At 45.5% G+C, this 20,924-nt stretch overlaps 1 protein-coding gene across 1 annotated transcript in view; it reads right to left on the bottom strand.

The window, feature by feature from the left end:
* Positions 1-20,924, bottom strand: part of ELL2 (elongation factor for RNA polymerase II 2) — an 87,852-nt gene that overhangs the window by 5,398 nt on the left and 61,530 nt on the right. Inside the window, exons 5-10 of the mRNA XM_056112505.1 lie at positions 16,773-17,032; positions 12,173-12,297; positions 11,918-12,005; positions 8,621-9,179; positions 5,261-5,327; positions 764-935 (exon numbers count right to left, since the gene is read on the bottom strand). Coding sequence (XP_055968480.1) covers positions 764-935; positions 5,261-5,327; positions 8,621-9,179; positions 11,918-12,005; positions 12,173-12,297; positions 16,773-17,032 — 1,271 coding nt within the window. The remainder of the gene's footprint in view (positions 1-763; positions 936-5,260; positions 5,328-8,620; positions 9,180-11,917; positions 12,006-12,172; positions 12,298-16,772; positions 17,033-20,924) is intronic.

Here is a 20,924-nt window from a genome sequence, read left to right as displayed (position 1 = left end):
GAGTGGCGGGCCGAGAAGGTGCCTACCAGTGAGGCCATGAAGGATCAATGCTAACAACTCAAGTCCAGTGAGGCAGCCAGTGACATTTCTCAATTACATCAGCATCCCCATTTAAAGCAGAAAAGCAAGAAAGTTATGAGTGTCAGTCTCTGGAATAGCTGGAATTACTTTCCTCATATATCTGACAGATGCAGGAGAGGTCCCTTTCTATTTAAGATAACCTACAGTTTCCTTATCCTATTCCTAACTGAGCTGTTAAAAATAACTTTCAAGTCTATACCATGAATTGCATTCTCTACACATAGTGTGCTAAGTAAAAACAGTCATTTTCTTCTATTGGCAGAAATATGTTCATTGTGCCATGGTGTTTACTTATGCTAAGATCTGTTTCAAGAATTTTTCTGGTTTTACTTTCCCAGTTACCATTTTTGTTCATTCGGGGGCCACACCTGGCAGTGCTCAGGGCTAACTTCTGGCTCTGCACTCGGGGATCACTCCTAGTAGGGTTCGGGGGAACATACAGGATACTGGGGATGGAGCTCTGGTTGGCCGTGTGCAAGGCAAGTGCCCTAACCATTGTGCCTGTCTCTCTGCTACCCCTACTCCGCCCACCGCTCATTCCTCTTTACTGAAGTGCAGAAGCAGCTGCAGAAGCTGCCAAAGGACAGGCTGCAGAGTCCACTGAGATGTCCGAGGACAGCTGGGGGTGGAGACAGACAGGAGTGCAAGCTAGAGGCAGAGTCCTTGCTGCAGGATCGCTCACCTGATACTCTTTGGAACCAGGAGACAGGCGCTTCCGCTGCGCGTCCAGCTTGATGAATCTCCTGGCCACCGTCTCCATTCTGGCGTGCAGCGCCCGGTACTCATCGTACTCTGCGTTGAAGTCATCCTTGTAATTCTGCCTTTGCTCATAGGAGACGATGGCGATGTATTTTCTGGTAAGAAAGAAAAAGAGGAGAGAGGTAAATGAGTGAGAGTGACAGAAAAGAAGCTGAGCGGAAAGGCTGGGAGGTTTCCCCCAGGTGCTGGGGATATTCTCCGGGTGGGACAGGTGCTGCTCTGCACCCTCCAGCGAAGACCCTGAAGGAGAGTGGCGAGGCCCAGCATGGAAAGTGTGACTCTGTGCCAAGGAAATGGCGCAGACGGGCCCCTGGGGCTGCTCTCTGGCCCAACGAACCACTACCCGGTGGAGGCAGGGGCTGATCCCCTTGTCACTGGGATGGCACCAAACAGGTAGCATCTAGGGACAGGTGCGGCCTTTGTGCCACTTGTGCCCACTGCCAGTCAAGAGCCCGGCTCGTCTGTCAGCTTCTCCTCCACATTCCCAACTGACAAATGTAGAAAGTAACATGGGGCACATTTCTCAGGACACCAGGGAGGAGAGGAGCAAGGGGTGTGCTCCTCAGCTTCAGTCAAAGGCTTCAGCATCATAGAAAGCCAGTGCTGGGGTTGGGCGGGCCTTCCCCCTCCCCTCCCCTCCCCTCCCCTTCCCTTCCCTTCCCTTTGCTGGGGTTGGCTTTGCCATCACTTGCCTTTCCTTTCTTTCCCTTCCCTCCCTCTCCCCCCCTTTCTCCTTCCCTTCTTCCCTCCCCCCACCTCCCTCCCTCCCTCCCTCCCTCCGTCTTAGGCCAGGTACCATGTGTCTTGTACTTTCTATCTGTGACAGTTACTGCCTCTCCACAAGGACCCTGTGCCACTTCTAGACTCTCTGGCCTTCCGCCCCCCACCTGGAATCACTTTCTTTTCTCCAGGGTGCGAACCCCTCCATATAAGGACTTTTCTCTGGTCCTTAAACAGAAACAGCATTGTTTTTAATGTTAAAGCAAAGTCACTATTGTTTGGCTGTGACTCAGGGAGCAGGAGTCGCACTAGTCTGTCCTGAATCTCTGTACTCGGAGTTCCCACTCTGGAACACCAGGTTCTTGGAATGAACATGGAGACTTCAAAGCGTTTCTAGCAGGTGGAAGGAGATTTCAGGGGAAGCTTGGGGAAAACTTGAGTTTGTTCTTCTCCAAAGTGGTAGGGAGTAAGGAGGGGAAGAGAAAGCTCGAAAGATCTTTAGAGAATCTTAGCGTTAAAATGGAACAGGGTAGGTGCCTGGCGTTAGAAATGGGAGGAAAGTCATGCAGCAAACCACTGTCCTGTCCTTATTAGCATTCTGTTTCAGGCTGAGCATGACTGTGGAGGTTTCGTAGCCCAAGTGACACGGATAGCTAGGAACTGACTGTCATCCTAGTCATGAACCCTCCCCCAGACAGTCACCCCTAACAGGGACCCACAGGCAGAAGGTTCCTGGGGATCAGTACAGAAAAGCAAATCTCAGGTTCAATTTGTTATAGAGATACTGATCCCATTTTCTCCACACCAGAGGCCACATCTTGATACTTTACTACTCCTTAATTTCCTTAGGGGAAAACACCAAACTGGCCTGTAATTCTGTGGCTAATATAGAGGATTAGTTACATAGGCATTTTTGTTATTATTGTTTTTTGTTTTTTTTTTGGGGGGGGCACACCCAGTAGTGCTAAGTGCTTATTCCTGGCTCTCTGCTCAGGATCACTCCTGGTGGGGCTCATGGGCTCCTAGGGATAGGACCAGTTTGGCCATGTGCAAGACAAGTGTCTGACCCACTATACTATCGCTTGGGCCTCTACACTGGCATTTTAATTAAGGGGCATTTCTCTATTTGAAACAAAAAATTTGGACACAAACAAGAATCTCAGAACCGAGCAGCTTGCTGCAGAGATGCCTCCGGACTTTAAGCCAGGCCTACTTCACCTGGGTGCCTCAGACGGGGGTAGGTGCCATCCCTCCACCTGACCCCTAAGAATCCTGGCGGTCTCCAACTTCCAGAACCCAATGAGAAGTACAGGTACCTGGGCTCAGCGATGGCAAACTCCAGGCCTCAAGGGATAAGGAATGGGCTGGTCCTTCTCATCCCCCCTCTCCCCATGGGACCCTGGGGGTCATGCTTACAAACTGTCTCTGGCTGCTAGTTAAGTTCCTTAATGGCCATGAACCAGAGACACACAAAAGAACCTCGGAACCGAGCAGCTCGCTGCAGAGATTTCTCCAGACCCTAATTATCTAAAATTTTAGAATTCCAGGCACGCGCAGCTGCTCCTGAGGAGACGTGACATCTTATGCTATTCATAACAAGCAATACAGAAGAGTATGGGGGAGACTGTCTGCCAGAGAGGCAGGGGGAGGGGTGGGATGAGGTGAGGGGGATACTGAGGACACTGATGGTGGAAGATGTGCATGGGTGGAGGGATGGGTATATCACTGAATGTCTATCAGCGTATCACTGAAACTCAAACATGGAAGCTTTATAACCGCATCTCATGGTGATTCAATAAAAAAATTAAAAAAAATTTTCTGGTCCTACAGTTGGTTCCTCATGTAGTTATGGAATAAAATTTTAAAGCTTGGACAATTCACAACCACAAATAGCATGAGTATTCTTATATAGAAATTAGGTGAAGTATAAATTATTCAGAGGCTGATGATTAAGGTCTTGCAGTGTATCTTGTTTTTCATCTGGAGGCTGGGAAAAAAAGTTTAAGGTCTGCATTTTGAGAAGGTGAGTGTTCTGTTTGCTGTTTCTCACCATTGTTTAGGAAAGAGCTGCACTTAGACTTCATTCTTGGTACAAATAAATTGCCTTTACTTAAACTAATCACACAGGCTATGTACTTTTGTGACTTTTTTTTTAAGGCAGAAAAACAAAAGCAAACACAATATAAAGTGTACCCACAGAAATTCACCTAGGGAGAATCAACACTTAGATCAGTTAAGTTGTCGAACAGCTGTGGCTGGAGCGACAGTACAGTGGATAAGGCATTTGTGGCTGACCGGGTTTCGATTCCCAGCATCCCATATGGTCCTCCGAGCACCACCAGCAGTAATTCCTGAGTGCAGAGTCAGGAGTAACCCCTGAGCATCACCAGGTGTGACCCAAAAAGCAAAAAAATAAAAAAATTTAAAAAAAAATTTAAAAAAATTGTCAAAAAGCTTTGAAATGTAGAATCAGCTGATTAAGCAGACAGAAGCTGGCACTGCCCAAATGCCTTGGGGGGTGGTGAGCAGGGCAAGATCCTGTCCTGCATTTGAGTCACAGCTCTGTCACAGAATGAGGATGTCACCATCGGCGTAGGAGGGCTCAGCTCCCAGAACTGCTCTAGCGAAGGGGTTTCCTGCTGGTGGGTGGTCCCGTCCTAAGGGGGATGCAGGCGCCCTCTGACCTCTGCCTTGCCATTCCTGGGGAGAGCGGCTGGCCTTGTGAAGCTCCCTCAGCGCCAGAACCCCAGTTTTGTATGCCCCTTGAATTATGGGAGGTGGGTAACCAGGCCGCCCCCCAGCCAGTAGTTGCCACGGTGCCACTCTGCCAAAGGAACACACGTTTAGGACACCAAGTTCTCTACTTGGGAAGGGACCGCTTTCTGGGACAGGGATGCCTCAACAGTCTGGTTGAACTTCGTCCCATCAGTGCTGCCAGGAAGGGAAGGAGGTTCACACCTGACCCTGACCCCACTTTCCCCCCTGCATGCACCCCATTTCCTGGTATCCGCTCAAGTCCGAAGTCAGACCTGTCTGCTCTTTCACTCTCCATTTTTCTAGGCACTTCCAACTTAATTCTTTTCTTCTTATGGAAGCCCTGGAGTCTGTCAAAAAGCTAGAATTATGTGTCCACGTTATAATTTTTGTGATCACCAGTTACAAAAATGTCCCCAGCTCAGCATTTAGCAGTGCATTGCCCTAACAAGAAAACCATTGCAACTGGTTCTACCAAGGTTAGAAGATCAGATTTCACCGTGCTTTCCTCTTGAAAGTTCACTGGACCATGGGCTGCGCTTACATATAAAGCAATCTATCTTATCGCTCCTCTGTCCCGTATTAACTGCGGAGGAGGAAGCTCTGCCATATACTGTCCTCTTAAGGGGGACAGAGAAGGGCACTAAAGTCAGACCCCCGAAGTCTTCCCTCATCAAGGCAAGCCTAGGAAAAAGGACAGGCTTCTCTATACTTAGAGGCCGAGTTGCAGAACCCAGAGCAGGCTGCCGCTAGCTAGGCAGACGCCGGCGGGCGTGGGAGCAGCAGGCTTAATGGCAGCCTTTCGATTGCAGGGGTGGCTAGAGGGCGCTATTTTGGGAACGGCTTAGTTTTCTGATTTGCAAATGACGGGAACAGAATCTGCGGCCGCTCTCGAACTCATCAAACTCAACGAGACCCTCTCCCACTGGGAGACGTGGAAACTTACATCAAGTAATCTGGGAGTTCAATGGTTGAAGAAGCTTCTGTGGCGGCAGTGAGGTCGTCTTTAACTCCTACCAAGGAAAAGAGAAAAATGCAGCATTCACCAAACCGTCTGGTTCCAAAATGCCCGATTCTAAAATAGATCAGAAACAGCTGGAACACTTGCCCTCGAATGCTATTCTTCCATCTCAGCAAGCAACAGTGGGTAAAGAATGCAATTGAGCACAGACAATAGGGGCCAGTGACCAGCGCCAGCAGAACCAAAGCTGGCCACTGAAAACGCCCGCAGTGGCAGCGTCTGCACCAGAAAGGAATTCCATCTCAACGCGAGGTCACTCTTCTATTCTTTCCATGGTCCTGGCATCTGCCCAGTCATTCAGAGACCGTGGTGGCAGATGTCGCCAGACAATGGGAGATACAAATTTTACATCAACATCACTTTTCATGGGAGTCTAACAAGGCAGAAGAGACATCAAGTCAGGTAGCAGATTGCTTCAGGCACTAGTTTTCCTGTTGTCCTTTTTGTCCATGGGCAGTGGGTCTGGGAAAGAGGTTTGCCCACCAGTTTAAAGCAGTTTCAGATAAGTTATCCTCAAATGTCCACTTCTACGCCTCTAATTTCTAGCCCTCAGGATATCATGCACATTGATTTCTAAAAGGGGGACAGAGAAGGGCACTAAAGTCAGACCCCCGAAGTCTTCCCTCATCAAGGCAAGCCTAGGAAAAAGGACAGGCTTCTCTATACTTAGAGGCCGAGTTGCAGAACCCAGAGCAGGCTGCCGCTAGCTAGTGAATACGCTGTGTGAAAGTGGAAAACCCCTCCAAGGTCCAATTTTTGGAATATAACATTTCCAGAGAAGATAGGTCAATTTAGACTTTGCATTGGCGTGATTTGAAAAAAAAAATCACTTAACAACAACTTAAACTAATTACTGAAACTGTGATTCTGTCTACTGGCAAAACATATAAATGGTTCAAGCTGAAACCAATGTGAATTTAGATCATTTCCTGGTTTAATGGTTTAAAAAGTAAAGTTTACTGAACAAAATCACGCAGACAATGTGACCTGATTGTTCATGGATGTGTGTGTGTGTGTGTGTGTGCATACACACATTTGAATGTGCCAGAAATAAAATAATTATTTTTACCACAGCTTATATGTTAAAGGAAAAGGTATTAGTTGTATCTCCTGGTTTCACCTTTGCCACAAAGTTCCCATTGCTGCCGTGTATGAATATCTCTCTTGTCATAATCCCAGTTGATTCTGAGAGCTACTGCACCCTCTGTGGAGAACTCAGACACTAAGTCTGCTAATGGTTGGTCTGCCTCTATTATTGGGGTCTGGTCCTCCCCACACCAGCTCCGATTCAGGATGGCCCTCCGCAGCTGGGAAGGATTGCAAGCACATCCAGGAAACTGGTTTACAAGCTCTCAGAGTGGGGTTTCACCACCTCAAAGAAGAGGCCAGACCCATACCTTTGGGCCACTATGCTGATCTGAATATTCTAAGACGTGTATTTTGACACGGGAGAGACTCAATCCAGGTCAATAAGTGCATTACAACATACTGCTTTATAATCAAAGCTTCTCCCATATAGTAAAATGGTTCATTAAACCTAAGGATCATAGACTTTCAGTGTTATAGCCTGTGACAAATTGAGCCATTTTAAATGAAGCCAAGGTAAGGCACATCAGAAGCATGTTTTTATATGGACTGGCCTCCACTGCCAACATTCCAAGAAGTCAGCAAGAAGGGTGACTTCCTCTCTGAAGAGCTGATGAAAGTGAACCTTTGCTGCTTTTACTTGGTGCCCCCCTCCCAGTCCCCCAGACCTTTTCTGACTCTGTGACTCCTTCACCTGACCATCGCCTCACTCATGACCTCATCTGTTACCTCAGCTATGATCTCATGATCCATTACCGCATCCTTAATTTTCCCTTCATAAAAATGTCCTATTTTTTAATGGGTTGTGTTTTAGGTTCTACCTACATCTGTGTGCTCTGAACTGCAATTCTCAGCTAGTCTAAGCCAGTGCATTTTTGCCTTTCTGCTAGTCTTGCCGTTATCATATTGAAGGCTGACAACAGAAGACCCACAAAGGGTGCACTGCTTAAACGAGTGGTTCACAGCCTCTGGTCCTTAGCCAGGCGCAACCTGATGCTGGCCTGCAGGCCAACAGGGCTGGAAACCACTGCTTTAAACTCCATTCATTAAAGTAACTTTTCTAAAGTTGTGTTTTCAAGGAGAATTTTGCCTTCGTTATTCTGGGTTTTGAATGGAAATGTTAAATTGATGGACTTCTGTTTGCTAGCATGCAAGGCAGCAAGTTTTGGAGTTTTAAAAAATAAGAAAAATCTAATTTATTGCTGGCTTTTAAAGGTGACTACACCACCGGGTCAGCAGTCTTCCTACTGATTAGCTTTTCCTTAGAGGTGAAATCTTAGCTTAAGCATTTTAGACTTGCTGGACATTCAGCTTTTATTTATTTTAATTATTTGTTTTTGGGATCCATACCCGGCAGTGCTTCGGGTTACTCCTGGCTCTACACTGAGGAATTACTCTTCCTGGTGCTCAGGGGACCATAGAGGACGCTGGGGATGGAAGCTGGCTTGGCGGTGTGCAAGGCAAACACCCAACTGCTGTAGTCTTGCTCTATCCCATGGTATTTGGCTTTTAAAGCTGCCAAAGCTTGAACAATTTAATTTTACTAACGGGAATCGATACCAATTGATTAAAACAAGGTTCTCAAAATTCAGGGGGAAAAAGTCTTAAGAGAGAGCAAACTAATAGGACAGCTATAGCACTGCTAAAGTCAAGCTGTCTCCACTCTGACGGAAGATAACGCTATGGCCTTGCTGATGTAATTTCACCTTGCCTGTTTTTATTAAAAACGGCATTTCCCCTGCGCTAATATCCATTAAATCAAAGGTGACCCTGTTTTCTTTGGCAAAGAAGGAAATGATTCTTTTTATTGCTGTGTGCCGGGTTAAATCAGCTTGAGGATCATCAACCACAGGCCGTTCTTTTGTCATCACTTTAACTGATTTTGAGAATCGAAGCTGGGCTCCTGTTGGGAAAAGAGCCGCAAGCCTACCTCTGGGGGGACGGGACATCCTCAAAGAACAGCAGACCATTAACAGGCAAATGCCAAGTTCAAGGGCTGGCTAAAAAAAAGACTACTTCAAAATGCAAGGGGAAGAAACCTGCTCCAGAGCACAGTTCTGACATGCTGACTACCCTGGAGGTCAAAGGACAGAAAAAAGATGAGAAGACGCCAGGAATCCTGAAAGCATACCCGCTCACTCCTAAGCCCACCTTCCCGCTCGCTAAGGGAGTCTGTGGACTTGAACCGGGACCAGATACCTTCACTGGAGTCTGGACTGGCATCGCTGAGCTTGGCAACTTCCTCTTCTCTTTCGGGATCCTCTTCCGTTTCCTCCATCATCTCAATGCCGTGCTTTTTGATTTGGTCCTTCTCCTTGTGTTTTTTAGACTTCTTTTTGGACTTTTTGTGAGACGACGAATGGTTTTCTTCCGTAGGCTTTGGACACTTGAGGAGATCCGAGCTGGGGGCTGAGGTGTCCAGAGAAGTCCTAGAGGTATATTTGTCTTGCTGGTCCTCATAGATGCTACCATTTTGACTGAAACTGTCAACGGGCAGGTCTTGAGTCCCCCGGCCTTCTGGAGTGCTGGGGGAATTGGAGTTGGAGTCGACAGTCTGGGGAGGGTTGGAGACGGGCAGGTGGGTACAAGGCAGCGGCGGGGGGCTGGGGATAGCAGCGGCTACTGGGGGCGGCGGCAGACCCGCACCCAGCTTCTCACTGGTGGGATTCAGAGTTGGCGGCACTCTATTTGTCAGGTGAGATATCCGAGCTTTTTTACTCATCAAAGGATCGATGAAATCTGAATCTACGGGCCGTTTCTGGGGGGGGGGGGGGGGGGGTGGGGGGGGAGAGGGAAGAGAAACAAAAACCAAGCCAGTGTCACCAAACTTGAGCATACGCTTGACCGTGACCATATGAACAATGGTGTCACTGAGACTTCAATCTCCCTTCTGGTTTGTCTTCCCTCCCCTCCAAGTTAAAGCAAAAACAAATGCACCACAAACCGTCACATGGAAATTGATTTTCTCATGTAGAAAGATAATCTGGCAAAACATACATTTCTTTTTTGAAAAAAAAAAAAAAGGCGAATTTATGCTTTCTGATCATTCAGCCTCACCCCAAATTCGTGGCAAGTGGTTATGCCAGTTTATAATGGCTCCCACCACTCCGAGGAAGTGTCACAGTGGGGTTCTCCTCCCCTTGTTGGCACAGCTGGCCAGGTGGAACGGGTGAGAGGAGAATGTGGCTTGCTATACTTCACTCTGTAAACACTAACACGAGTGGGTAAGGGACAAGAAGCATGTGTGTATTTAATGCTCCAGACAGGGATACTGCACTGTCAGTTGTTTTGGCCCGTATCTTCAGAAGGGAATAGCAGTGCCTTCAGAGGGATTTCTCTAAGTCCCACAATCACTGCTGAAATGTGATCAAGTACAACCCCTGAATTACTGGACTAAAAAATAAGTCTTTATAATTGGTCCGTAGAGCCATAGAAATGATGTAGAATTAGTTTTAAAAACTTAAAAAATATATTTCCATGCTAATATTACCTCAGCTGGCAACAATTACAGTATTTGAATTAAAAAGAAAATTCACAACTGAGAAGAAGCACAGAATGTACATGGCAATGTCATAACTGTGACTTCTAATTTTGCCCGGAAGTCAGAGTTAACCGTCCCATGAATTTATTCTGTCTTCAGTTCAGCAGCTAGTGTACAATTAGATCTGAGCATTAACGGTGCTGGCATTAAAGCCAGGTGTCTACAATGTGTGTGCAAGGGCCAGGGCAGAACTACTTATATGTTGCTGCTGTGGCTGCTTCCCCAAAGACAGGGAGAGATGGCTGAGAGATGTCGAACATTTTCAGACATGCGCACAGCCTTTAGCCCAGGGCATGCTGACTTCTCTTGCTTCGTGTCTGTCCCTTCTTCCTAAGCCTTGGGAAGCAAGTCCAGAGAAAACACACTTCCTATTCTTAACAGGGTCGTAAAAAATGATGTAGAATTAATGCAGTGCTAAGGTGGAAAAATGTGCTGTACTCTAAGTGCCAGAGACCCAGGATATCTAGAGTTGAAATCTGGCTGTGTCCTCGGAGAACCATGTGACCTGGAACTCAGGGTCTCTCTACTACTCAGGGTTGTTCTGCTTTTCCTCAGGATGGGCTGAGTCTCTAGGGGAGGCCCCAAACTGTAATGGAAATTGACTGGAGTTGTCTGGTTAGAATCTAATTGAAAGCACTTTAAGGAAACATGTGAGAATGGAAGGATTTGCTTATCTGCTTATTATAAAAATATTTTCCTCAAGAATTTATTTGTGCAGAATATGTTTGGATAAAGGTAATTATCTTCTCACCTCACACCAGTCAGATTGGCACACACAGAAAAAAGAACAGGGGAAAAAAAAATCAGTGCTGCTGAGGAATTGGGGAAAAGACCCTCGTTCACTGCTGGTGAGAATGTTTCCGCCTCTTAGGAAAACAGTCTGGATACTCTTCTCCAGACTAAGACAGGAGCTTCAACAAGAGACAGCAATTCCACTTTTCTGCATCTAACCCAGGGACCCAAAACACTATTTCGAAAAGACATGTACACCCCTATGTTCATTGCAGCAGTTTTCACAACAGCTAAGTTCTGGGAACAACCCAAGTGCCCAAGAACAGATGACCGGATAAAGCAACTATGGCACATTTATACAACAGACAATTACTCAGCTATACGCCATGATGAAACCATGCAATTTGCTGTCACATGGATGGAACTAGAAGGTAAAAGGCTGAGTAAAGTCATCCAGAAGAAAAGGGACAGACAGAATAATCTCTTTCATGTATGGGATAATGAGAAACATAGTAAGGAAGCAATAAATAACACAGGTAACAGAATTGGAGTCTTGGTTCCAGAACTGAGCTCACCTGGGGGCAGGGTGGGAGGGGGGAGAGGTCCTGTGGCATTAGTTTAGGGAAGGGACAGGCTGGTAGTGGGTGTGGTGTTGGAACAATGCATGCATGAAATTATCATTCACAGTACTATATATCATGATTCATCATAAAAACAGGAAAAAATAATAACAAACACCTTCAATACTGAAACAAAGAACCCAGTCCTGAGACTTTTTTTTTTTAAAGTAGATAGTCCTCCAACAAAATTTAAAGTTTGTTTTAGTTTTGGGGCTACACCTGGCAGTGTTCAAGACTTACTCCTGGCTCTGTGCGCAGGGATCACTCCTACCTGGCCAAGCTATGGGGTGCCAGGGGTTAGCCCAGATTAACCATGTGCAAGAAAAGTGCCCAACTCACTGTGTACTGTCACCCTAGCACCCCATAATAAAATTCAAAGATGAAAAAGCAAGCAGACACTTGATCAGCAGTGTTCCGTGGTGGGAAAGATTCTGGGCTGGAAGCAGAGACCTGAATTCTCCATCAATCTTGGCCATGAACTAGCTTTGTGGCTTGAGGCGGGCAAGCTCTACACGTCTTTCCCTGGCCACAGATCAGAGGGCCTGACCTAGAAGTCCCGGAACAGCTATTTCCGGCCTATGACTAGACAATTTCATGAAATACCTGAGGAGAAGACGCAGTGTCTCTACTGGAACATACAGGAGACTCGGAGCGGCTGGTGCTGGCAGCATTCTGAGATGGATTTAGTTTTCTGTGAATGACATACGGGATCCAGTTAGGGACGGCTTTTCTCAGCGCTCATGATGGAATGCTGACCCATGCTTCCTTTTTTGAGTCTTAGTACCAAGAGCACAGAGAGCGCAACAATGACCTTCTTGCATCATTGTTGAAGGGGAAACAAGGACGCAGAGAATTTACCTAGAGAGAGCTGACTCTAATGCACGTCTGTCCAAGTCACTGTATCCTGGCCAGTCTCTCTGAAGCTCTTTGAACACATAATCCTTTAACGTATAGGAGAGGTCCTTAGGGTTCAGATTGGCTACCTAATACACAGAGTGAAAACAGAGCATTAGATTTCCCCTCCTGCTATTTCTGAGTCTATAACAGGTAGCTTCTGATTTGAATTTCCAGTGAAACACACCAACAGGCCCAAGGAACTGCTATCAGACAGAGCTCAACAATTGCTATCCCACTTCATTGGAGGCGTCAGAACTTTGTATGTGTGGTTAAGTAGTCCACCCCTGAACGGCTACTGCATGTGTGTCAGATTATCTAATCAAGCATTAAGCCACAGTAGGGGAAATAAAAGGGACAGAAATTCTGTTTTTCTTTCTTTTTTTTAATAATTTTTTTTTTATAGTCAAAGAGACCTCAGTTATGTGAATACTTTTACTGTTTATTTCTGGTCATTAACTCCATTACTTTGGAATGAGAATAAAAATCTTTAGTCTCAGAAAAGAAAGAGTAGAGGAACAACAAATGGTCTAAGTCATCAGAACTGAAGATTTTATCTATAGAACTGAGTTTACATTGGGTGAGTGGGTGTGGCAAGAGTCCTTGGGATATTGAATGAGGGAACTGGATTTTCTGTTGCTGGCCAAGGTGTTGGAATGATGTGTGCATGAAAAGTGTGATTAACAGTATTGTAAATCCCAGTATCTCAATAAAAAATTTTTTTCAAAAAAAATCTTTAGTCTCTTATATGAAGAAAAATCCAAATAATGCCCAAATATGGCAGACACTTTCCCTTCGGTCGTCAACAGAAATGATCTCCACACTGAGTATCAATTCAGATAACTGTGCCTGTCATTTTCTCAGATAGGTAAGTTTGTTCCTCGTACCTGCCATTTCTCCTGAAAAAACACTTACTCAAAGCCTTTATAGCTTCCCTAAATCTGTAAATTAGAACATAGACCAAAATAACCCTCAAATAACTATTATTAGACAGTTGATTTCCAAGTATAATCTTATCCTTTAATTATAATATCTACTGTCCAAACGTAGATACCATGCCAACACAAAATGTATAGATTTCAGAGCAATTTCTAAAGCCTGTAGGTAGATACTCCTTGTGTTAATTCCTACCAAGAGTATTTTTAAAGATGAAAGTCTGTTTATTTTAAAAGTACTATTTCACATACTATGGTTGTTGTTTTTTTTTCCATAAACTGCATGCTAATCTACTGTTATTGTTCTCAAAGAGAAAAATGGAAGGCTCACCTGAAAATTTAATTTTATAAATAAAGATACAACCAAATTCTTGAAGGCATAAATACAATGATCCTGAGATTACCTGTTGCCGTTTTCCTAGGATCTGGCACTCCACATACTAATAGCACCAGGCTTTTCTCTGCTTTTCTAATCAGGCCCTGTGCTGACTTCCCCCTCAGGATGGATTGGGAGGGGGTGGGGGTTAGGCGGGGGTGGTCTGGACCGTGCCTGGCTGTGCTCAAGGGCTAATGCCTGGTTCTGTACCAGGGGTCACTCATAGTGGTATTTAGGGGGCCAGATCCTAGCAAGGTCGGTCACATGCAAGGCAAAGACCACCCTGTACTATCTCTATGTTCCCCAGGATGACTTTTTCTTGTCTCTTTTGCATATTCCTCTTTGCTAGAGTGCTCAATATCTATCTTCTCTCTTGTTTTCATTATCCTATTCCCCTCCTAAGGTTATTTCTCCAACCTCTCACTGGGAGTGAGTTTTACTATTTTACTAGCTAGGTCTTCAATATCCAATCTACATATAAAAAAAAAAAAAGGTAAAGGCCCTCCCGTTGATCGTCGATTTGCTCGAGCGGGCCCAGTAACGTCTCCATTGGAGACTTTGTTGTTACTGTGTCTGGCACATCGAATACTCTCGGTAGCTTGCCGGGCTCTCCGAGAGGGGCAGAGGAATCGAACTTGGGTCGGCCATGTTGGCCACGTGTAAGGCGAATGCCCTACCCGCTGTGCTATCGCTCCAGCCCATCCAATCTACATGCCACTCCTTAATGTAGATCTTCAGCTCCAACTGTCTTCTAAACATCAAATTCGTGTGCGCGCGTGCGTGTGCGCGTGTGTCTCTTGAACATCTCTTCCGTTTGAATCTAACAGGCAGTTTTTAAACAGAATCTATGATGGAAGATAGAATTTCTGATTCTCTCTTGCCCAAATACTTGCTCACTTTCCATCTCTCCCCTTTTCCTGTCAATGGCTCAGTGTCCACTCCATTGCCCTGTGTCATCTGGTTATGGGTTAGTGCAGTTTCCAACCTTTTTCCGACTACGGACACTTTCCAACCGTGTTTCTTCCTTGTGCTCCTCCCCTTCCACCATCCTACCAAGTTGCTTTCTCTCCCCCTCCCCTGGCTCCCCATTTATGTTATTCTCACTTGTGACCCATTTGGAATAAGTTGGGGCCTGGTTGAGACACACTCTCTGGGTGATTCTAATAGCAGGCAGGGTGAGATTATTCTGATCATACCAAATGGAGAATCTAATTACATTCATGTCAGAATTTCAGTCCACACACATTAAAAAATATTTGTGCCTAGGCGTATATAATCACATAACTACAGACACAAATCAGTAGCAGCTTCTATGCATTCCCTCTGCCATCATTTTGCAGTCTCATCCTTTAACCTAGGAAGTACTTTACAACCTTCTGAAGATTCAGCCACCACATATTTTGTGATTCATAACCTGAACTTCCCCTTTGATCAAACAAATGGTTGAACACACACCCTCATTCTTTCTTTCATCTTGTCTCTAAGCTCTTAAAACTGCCATGTGACATAGAGTTTTAAATTGTTTCCTAGGAACCCTCATCTACTGTTGGTGAGTATGTCACCTGGTTCACCTTCTAAAGAAAACAGTATAGACACTTCTCAGAAACTTATAAAGTGTTGATCATCTATATGACCCAGCAATTCCACTTTTTGGCACCTATCCCAAGGGCACAAAAGACATTTGAAAAGACATTTGTTCTATGTTCACTGGCAGCACTATCCACCATAGCCAAGATCTGGAGTCAAACCAAGTGCCCTAAGAAAGATGACTGGATAGAAAACAAAACCGAGACCCCCCTCCCCCCATGGTATATATACATAATGAAATACTACTCAGCTATAAGAAACGATGAAATCAAGCAATTTGCTGCTATGTGGATGGAATTCCTTCTCCTCAGTCAGGAGGAGAAGGCCCAATACAGAATGATCTTTCTTAGGTGTAGATTATAAAGAAACTCAATTAAGGGAATAAAAAGGTCCTTGAGAGTCAGTCTATAAAAGTGAGTTTATCAAGAAGCTGTGGGGTGGGTGAGAGGGAACTTGGAGACTCGGTTGAGGGATGCTGACACTCTGGTGGTGATGGTGAGTGCGTTGTGGAACGTTGTATGCCTTAAATTTTATTATAAACAGTATTGCACATGGCAGTGCCTAAATTAAAAAAAATTGTTTTCTAAAGATCCTTAAGATTGACTGTGATAACTTGGGGATTAATCCAGAATTTATGTCTTGAATGTGAGAGAAAACATGAAAAAAAAAAAAAGCAAAACTTTGAAGCATCATTCCTGGTGTTTAGGTAAAAATCAGCAATTTTTACGTTTTAAGAGATGAATTTAAGAACAACTTTGGAAGTGTGATGTTTTGAAGGAATGAGAGAAAAAAATAGGGGCCCGGAGAGACAGTGCAGTGGGCAAGAGCCTGGCCTGTAGCTGATCCAGGTTCAACCCCTGAGCATCACCAGGCATGATCCCTGAGCTCAGAGTCAGGATAAACCCTGAGCACAGCTATGTCTGACCCCCAAAATCAACAAATCAAAGAATAAAAGCAAAACAGCTAGATTGTCATTTAGGAATACACTGAATACTCATCAACTTGTATGACCCAAAGTCAGAATAAACGTGGGCAGTTACAGCAGGACAAACTACTGACTTTCACAAAATGAATGACCTACTTTTTGTACGTAGGTTTGTGATTATAAGGTAATTAATCAGCGCACAAATTTTATATATTCATATGTAAAGGGGAAAAGTGACTGATCTCAACATACTCAATGATAGTAAAAGGCAGAGTAGTATAGGCAGCAAAGAGTATGCAGGGCAAGACACAACCTAAAACTATTTATTGGATAAAAATTTTTCTAGCTTATACCAATAAAATACATTGCACAACTTCACCCCTATAAACCAATAAAAAAAGCAGCAGTGGCTTAGGTGAGTCATTATTAAAAGCAGACAATAAAAATGTCTCGCTTACTTTTCTAATGGGATTTCAGGGCAAAATTTGTTTAATCCAAATATAGACAGTGTCTTGAAACTTGAGATTTGTGCTGAGCCATTCGGGAGCCTCTAACTTCTAAAACCCAATATAAGTCACCCATATTTTGATTAATTCCTATGAATGAATAAATCAATATTCAGTATTATAGCCCCTATTCCGTGGATGGAAATAATCCAGAAATGTCTTTGCCTTAACAAGAGCAGCAGTTCTGAGCTTTCTCAGATGAACTTTTCAACTTGAGCAGGCAGGCAGTCCTCACCTGTTGCAGGATTGCTCCTAGGGAGTTCTTGTCTTTTTGATTGACACCATCTTTCTGCAGTCGTGCCAGTAACTCCGGTTTCTTGTAGGCCTTCAGTGCCAGTAAGTGGATCACCCTGTCCCTGTAGGGCCTCTGGGAAACACTATTGCTGCTGTGTGTCTTTCGAATAGTATTTGCAGGGTTCATGGGGGTCGACCTCTTCCTCTCAGGAACCGCATCCGAAACAGCTTGCGGTGCCTTGCGAATCTGCACTCTCTTCCCTAAAGGCACAATGGAAACGATATTACTGCCACTTGCAGAGAATGAAGACCTCAGTGTCCACAACTCTGAGTCAGGTGCTTCATTTCTGGAGAGAATAGAGGCAACTTACTTTAGTGTCCCCCTGATTTATTTTAAAATAATTATTGGGCCTCCCAAGCAGTGTTCAAGAGGTTGAGGGGGCACCAGCATTCACAGCCAACTGGCCACTGGTTTGGTGCAAGGGCCAGAGGGTGCAATACTGCTCTGGCCAAGCAGTGCTGGGGACACCTGGTCACCCTGTCGGTCAGTGCTGGTGGGCTCCAGGGCATGTGGCAGTGCCAGGGGGAAACCATGCATCAAGGGGAATCGAACCTTGCTAATGGCGCACACCCTAACTGCTGCACTAGCTCCTGACCCCAGTTTTTACGTAAAAAAGAGATCAAATGCCAGTCTTCTAAATCAATGGCTAAAATTTCACTGTTTTCCATGGACTCATCTGTTGGCTTGGTAAGTGTTATGGAAGTATTTCAGTCACCTATGTGCAATATAATCAGAGACAATAGCAGAGCAACAGACCAGAAAACCTGAGGTTCTAGGTATTTGATGTTAAGGGGAAATAATTATTTCTATGCTCACCTGTGTTTTGTACTAAACTTAAATATACATACCCTACATCATTTATTTGGCAGATATAAAGAGAGTAAACATGGGAAATGGCAGAAGTACCTATCCTACTTCACTAAGACCATATGCTTTGTTGCATAAAGGCATCATGTAATAATTTCACAGACTCAGGAACTACAAAAAGAGTCAGGTATAATTTGAGGTTAACTTTCAGAAGAAAATCTACTAGCAATATTCCCTTTCAATAGGTCAAAGCATATTACAGCATAACATCAACAACAACAAAAACAACAATAACAATAAAACCAACCAAACAGGGCCAGAGCAATAGTACACCAGGAGGGCGTTTGCCTTGCATTAGGCCAACCGGTTCAATCCCAGCATTCCATATGGTCCCTTGAGCACTTCCAGGAGTCCTTCCTGAATGCAGAGCCAGGAGTAACCCCTGAGCATCACCAGGTGTGGCCCAAAGCCAACATCCCCACCACCAATCTCTGTCAACCAAACCAACCTAACTCCAAACCAAAATGCAAAACCCACTAAGCCATCAGACACTCTCTGTGGAGCAGATTAGTGGATCTCTGCAGTGCTGAGAGTTTGGAATAGCCAGAGGTGTGGAAAGTAGTGTAAAGGCCTTCACACCATTTCCGCACGGGCTGATGTCCTTCATACCACTAACCCACCTTTTTTTTTGCTTACACTTAACAGGGACAAGTGTTCGGCAAGTGGCAACTTTTAGAAAAGATTGTAAATTGGAGTAACCCAGATACTGTGTAGATATTTAAAGTTATGAGGACAGGGCTGGCCACTGGCACTGGGTAATCATTCCGTATTGTGGAAACAGAAGCTAGAATGGAACCGAATGGATTTTTTGTTCCTGAAACAGAACCTTACAATTCATTTAATATAGTCAAAGACCCCCAGTCTTACTTTCTAGTTAATGAGGAGAAAGAAAAGACGGGATCCGGTGCAAGGCAGATGGTTTCAGGACAAGAACCAGTTGCCAAGGAGACTTGGATAAGTCTGAACAGCTTTAGGTATTGAGGTAAATAACCTAAAAGGGCAGGAGTTTTACTAAATGGATGTTCTGTCTGTTCAGGTGCTCCCACAGCCAGGCCAACTGGGTTGCTTGTCTGACACCATTCTTCCTGGCACAGATGCGAAGAGACAAATGATTTCATTGGCTCCTGAACTTCTGGACACTCTGCACTTAACCAATGGCAAATATCAGATCAAAGTATTGCACAACAAAGGAACTTAACATTACAGGGACATTGCCTGATGATAAGAAGAGCGATTAGATCAAGGGGCAATTAGAGGTTGAGAGACAGATGGAGGTTTTAGACTTATAGATAGCTTTCGGTAGTTTTCTTCATTCAGAGATAGCTTGGCTGTACCAGATGGGCAGGGCATGACTATTTATTCTGGAACAATTACGTGGAGAACAGTACTCGCGCTTAGAGCCGGGCACTGGGAATCTCTCAGGTGAAACTGGGCAAACCTGATGGGGCGGGCATCGGTTCCCTCCCAGGACTGGAAAGTGGAGGCGTGCAGTGATGGGATGAGCTCAAATGCAAAGTGCTCCCTGAGTCTGTGCATGTTTCTATGACCAACAGCCATGCTTTCCTCTTTGGACTTCTTTGTGGGACGTTTGTTACTGCCATTTTAAATAAAGGTTTTCAGGCCGGACTTGAGGTTCCATTGTGAGCAGGGCAAGGTGACTTTGAGTCAGCGTATGCTGGCTGGCAAAGTGAAGTGACCAGCAAAGTGTCAAAGTGAGGAACAGCAAGAGGAGAGAAGACCAAGCAAGCCAGCAGGCAGCAGAGGGGCCAGGATCAACATATATTTTTCCACACTGCCCAGCAAGCTGCCTTAAAGACACAGCGACGTTTCTGCCACAGCCAATGCGACCTTGCCAAACCGCCGCTTCAGAAGCGGAACAGAGTTAAGAAATACCACCAGTTTTTAGGGTCTCGATAGGAATCTTTGAACCAAACATTAGGGCCAAGGTCACACCACTTGGCGAAATGCTATCAATTCCATATTTCTGTTCTCTTCAAACTTGTTTCATTTCTGTTTTCCCCCAAGTGGAGTCCTTCCCTCTCATCCCTCTGGGGAGGGGGTGGGCAGGAAATGTCTTTTTTAAGCTCCAACACACCGCAAATGGCCATTTAGAATGACTTGAGGTGGGCAGAGGAAAACCCCAGACAGAAGGGGCAGTGCAGCCCCATGTTTCAGAAGACACTCGTGCAGCGACACTGCCTCCCGCCTCAGCCCTGTCTCGGGGGAGTGCCAGTCTCCTGGGCTCCCCTCTCCCTTCCCCCAAGTAGCTAGAAGGCAGATGCATCTTGGGGCTCCCCCTGCCTTGAGAGAGGTGGCCATGATGGGTGGGACTCTCACCCGGGCCTGAAACGGCTGCATGTCACCATGCTAACCCCTCTCCTGCCACCAACATGCACACTTCACCTTCACCTGTGTTTTTCTTTCAAAGAGTTAGTCATGGGGCAACTCATTTCTTTCCAACGCTGCAAAAGTCATCTTGGTACACGGTGTGACTTGAGTTAAGACTCAGAGGTCACTTGCCTGTTGCCTCCCTGGCTTCGGGTCAGACAGACCACAGGTGAAGAAAACAACACGTTGCCAGCAGCGACAGGCCTGAGAGGTGAAAGAAAAACATGGAGGAAAAGGAAGCAAAGCAGGAACAGAGTCGGTTCCAAGAGGGCAGAAGAAAGGCCTTCTTCTCTTTTTTCCCTTCCCCCTTTCACATTTGCCTCAGAAAAGCCTTTTTAATAAAGCCTCTGGGAGAACCTAATTCTCTTTCCAGACCCAACTGCTAATCAATTCCCTGGGCTCCTTATATAAACAGCAGCGGCGGATCTGACAGGGCTGGGTATTCTGGGACTATCTCTGAATCGTTTCATAACAAGGAGCCCACGTCTAGCATTCCCACTGTGAACCGTGCAAGGCGTCTGCCCCTCTGTCTAAGGCCCTGGTGAACCGATGGAAGGGACGGTGGGGAAGGAACGTGGAAGGGGGCTGGGGGAGAAAGGGGGGGAAAGGGACAGAAGGGACCCCAGAGTCTTCTGCATTTGTTTTTCTGCTTTGTGGAACCTGCCCCAAACCCTGGCAACACGCACCCAAGGCTTCAAAACACAGGCGGGGCCTTTCATGAGGACATACATGACCCACGGCAGTGAAACCCACCTCTACCGCCTGGGTTGGGGAGCACATTTCCTAAGGCTTTACTACCAGCACACACACGCTCCCCAACTGCACAGGACCCGGAAT

This window comes from Sorex fumeus, unplaced genomic scaffold, assembly GCF_029834395.1.
Source record: "Sorex fumeus unplaced genomic scaffold, SorFum_2.1 ptg000018l, whole genome shotgun sequence".
NCBI classification, from domain to species: domain Eukaryota; kingdom Metazoa; phylum Chordata; class Mammalia; order Eulipotyphla; family Soricidae; genus Sorex; species Sorex fumeus.
The sequence above is the reverse complement of the archived record's forward strand: the minus strand, read 5'-3'. Positions and strand labels throughout refer to the sequence as shown.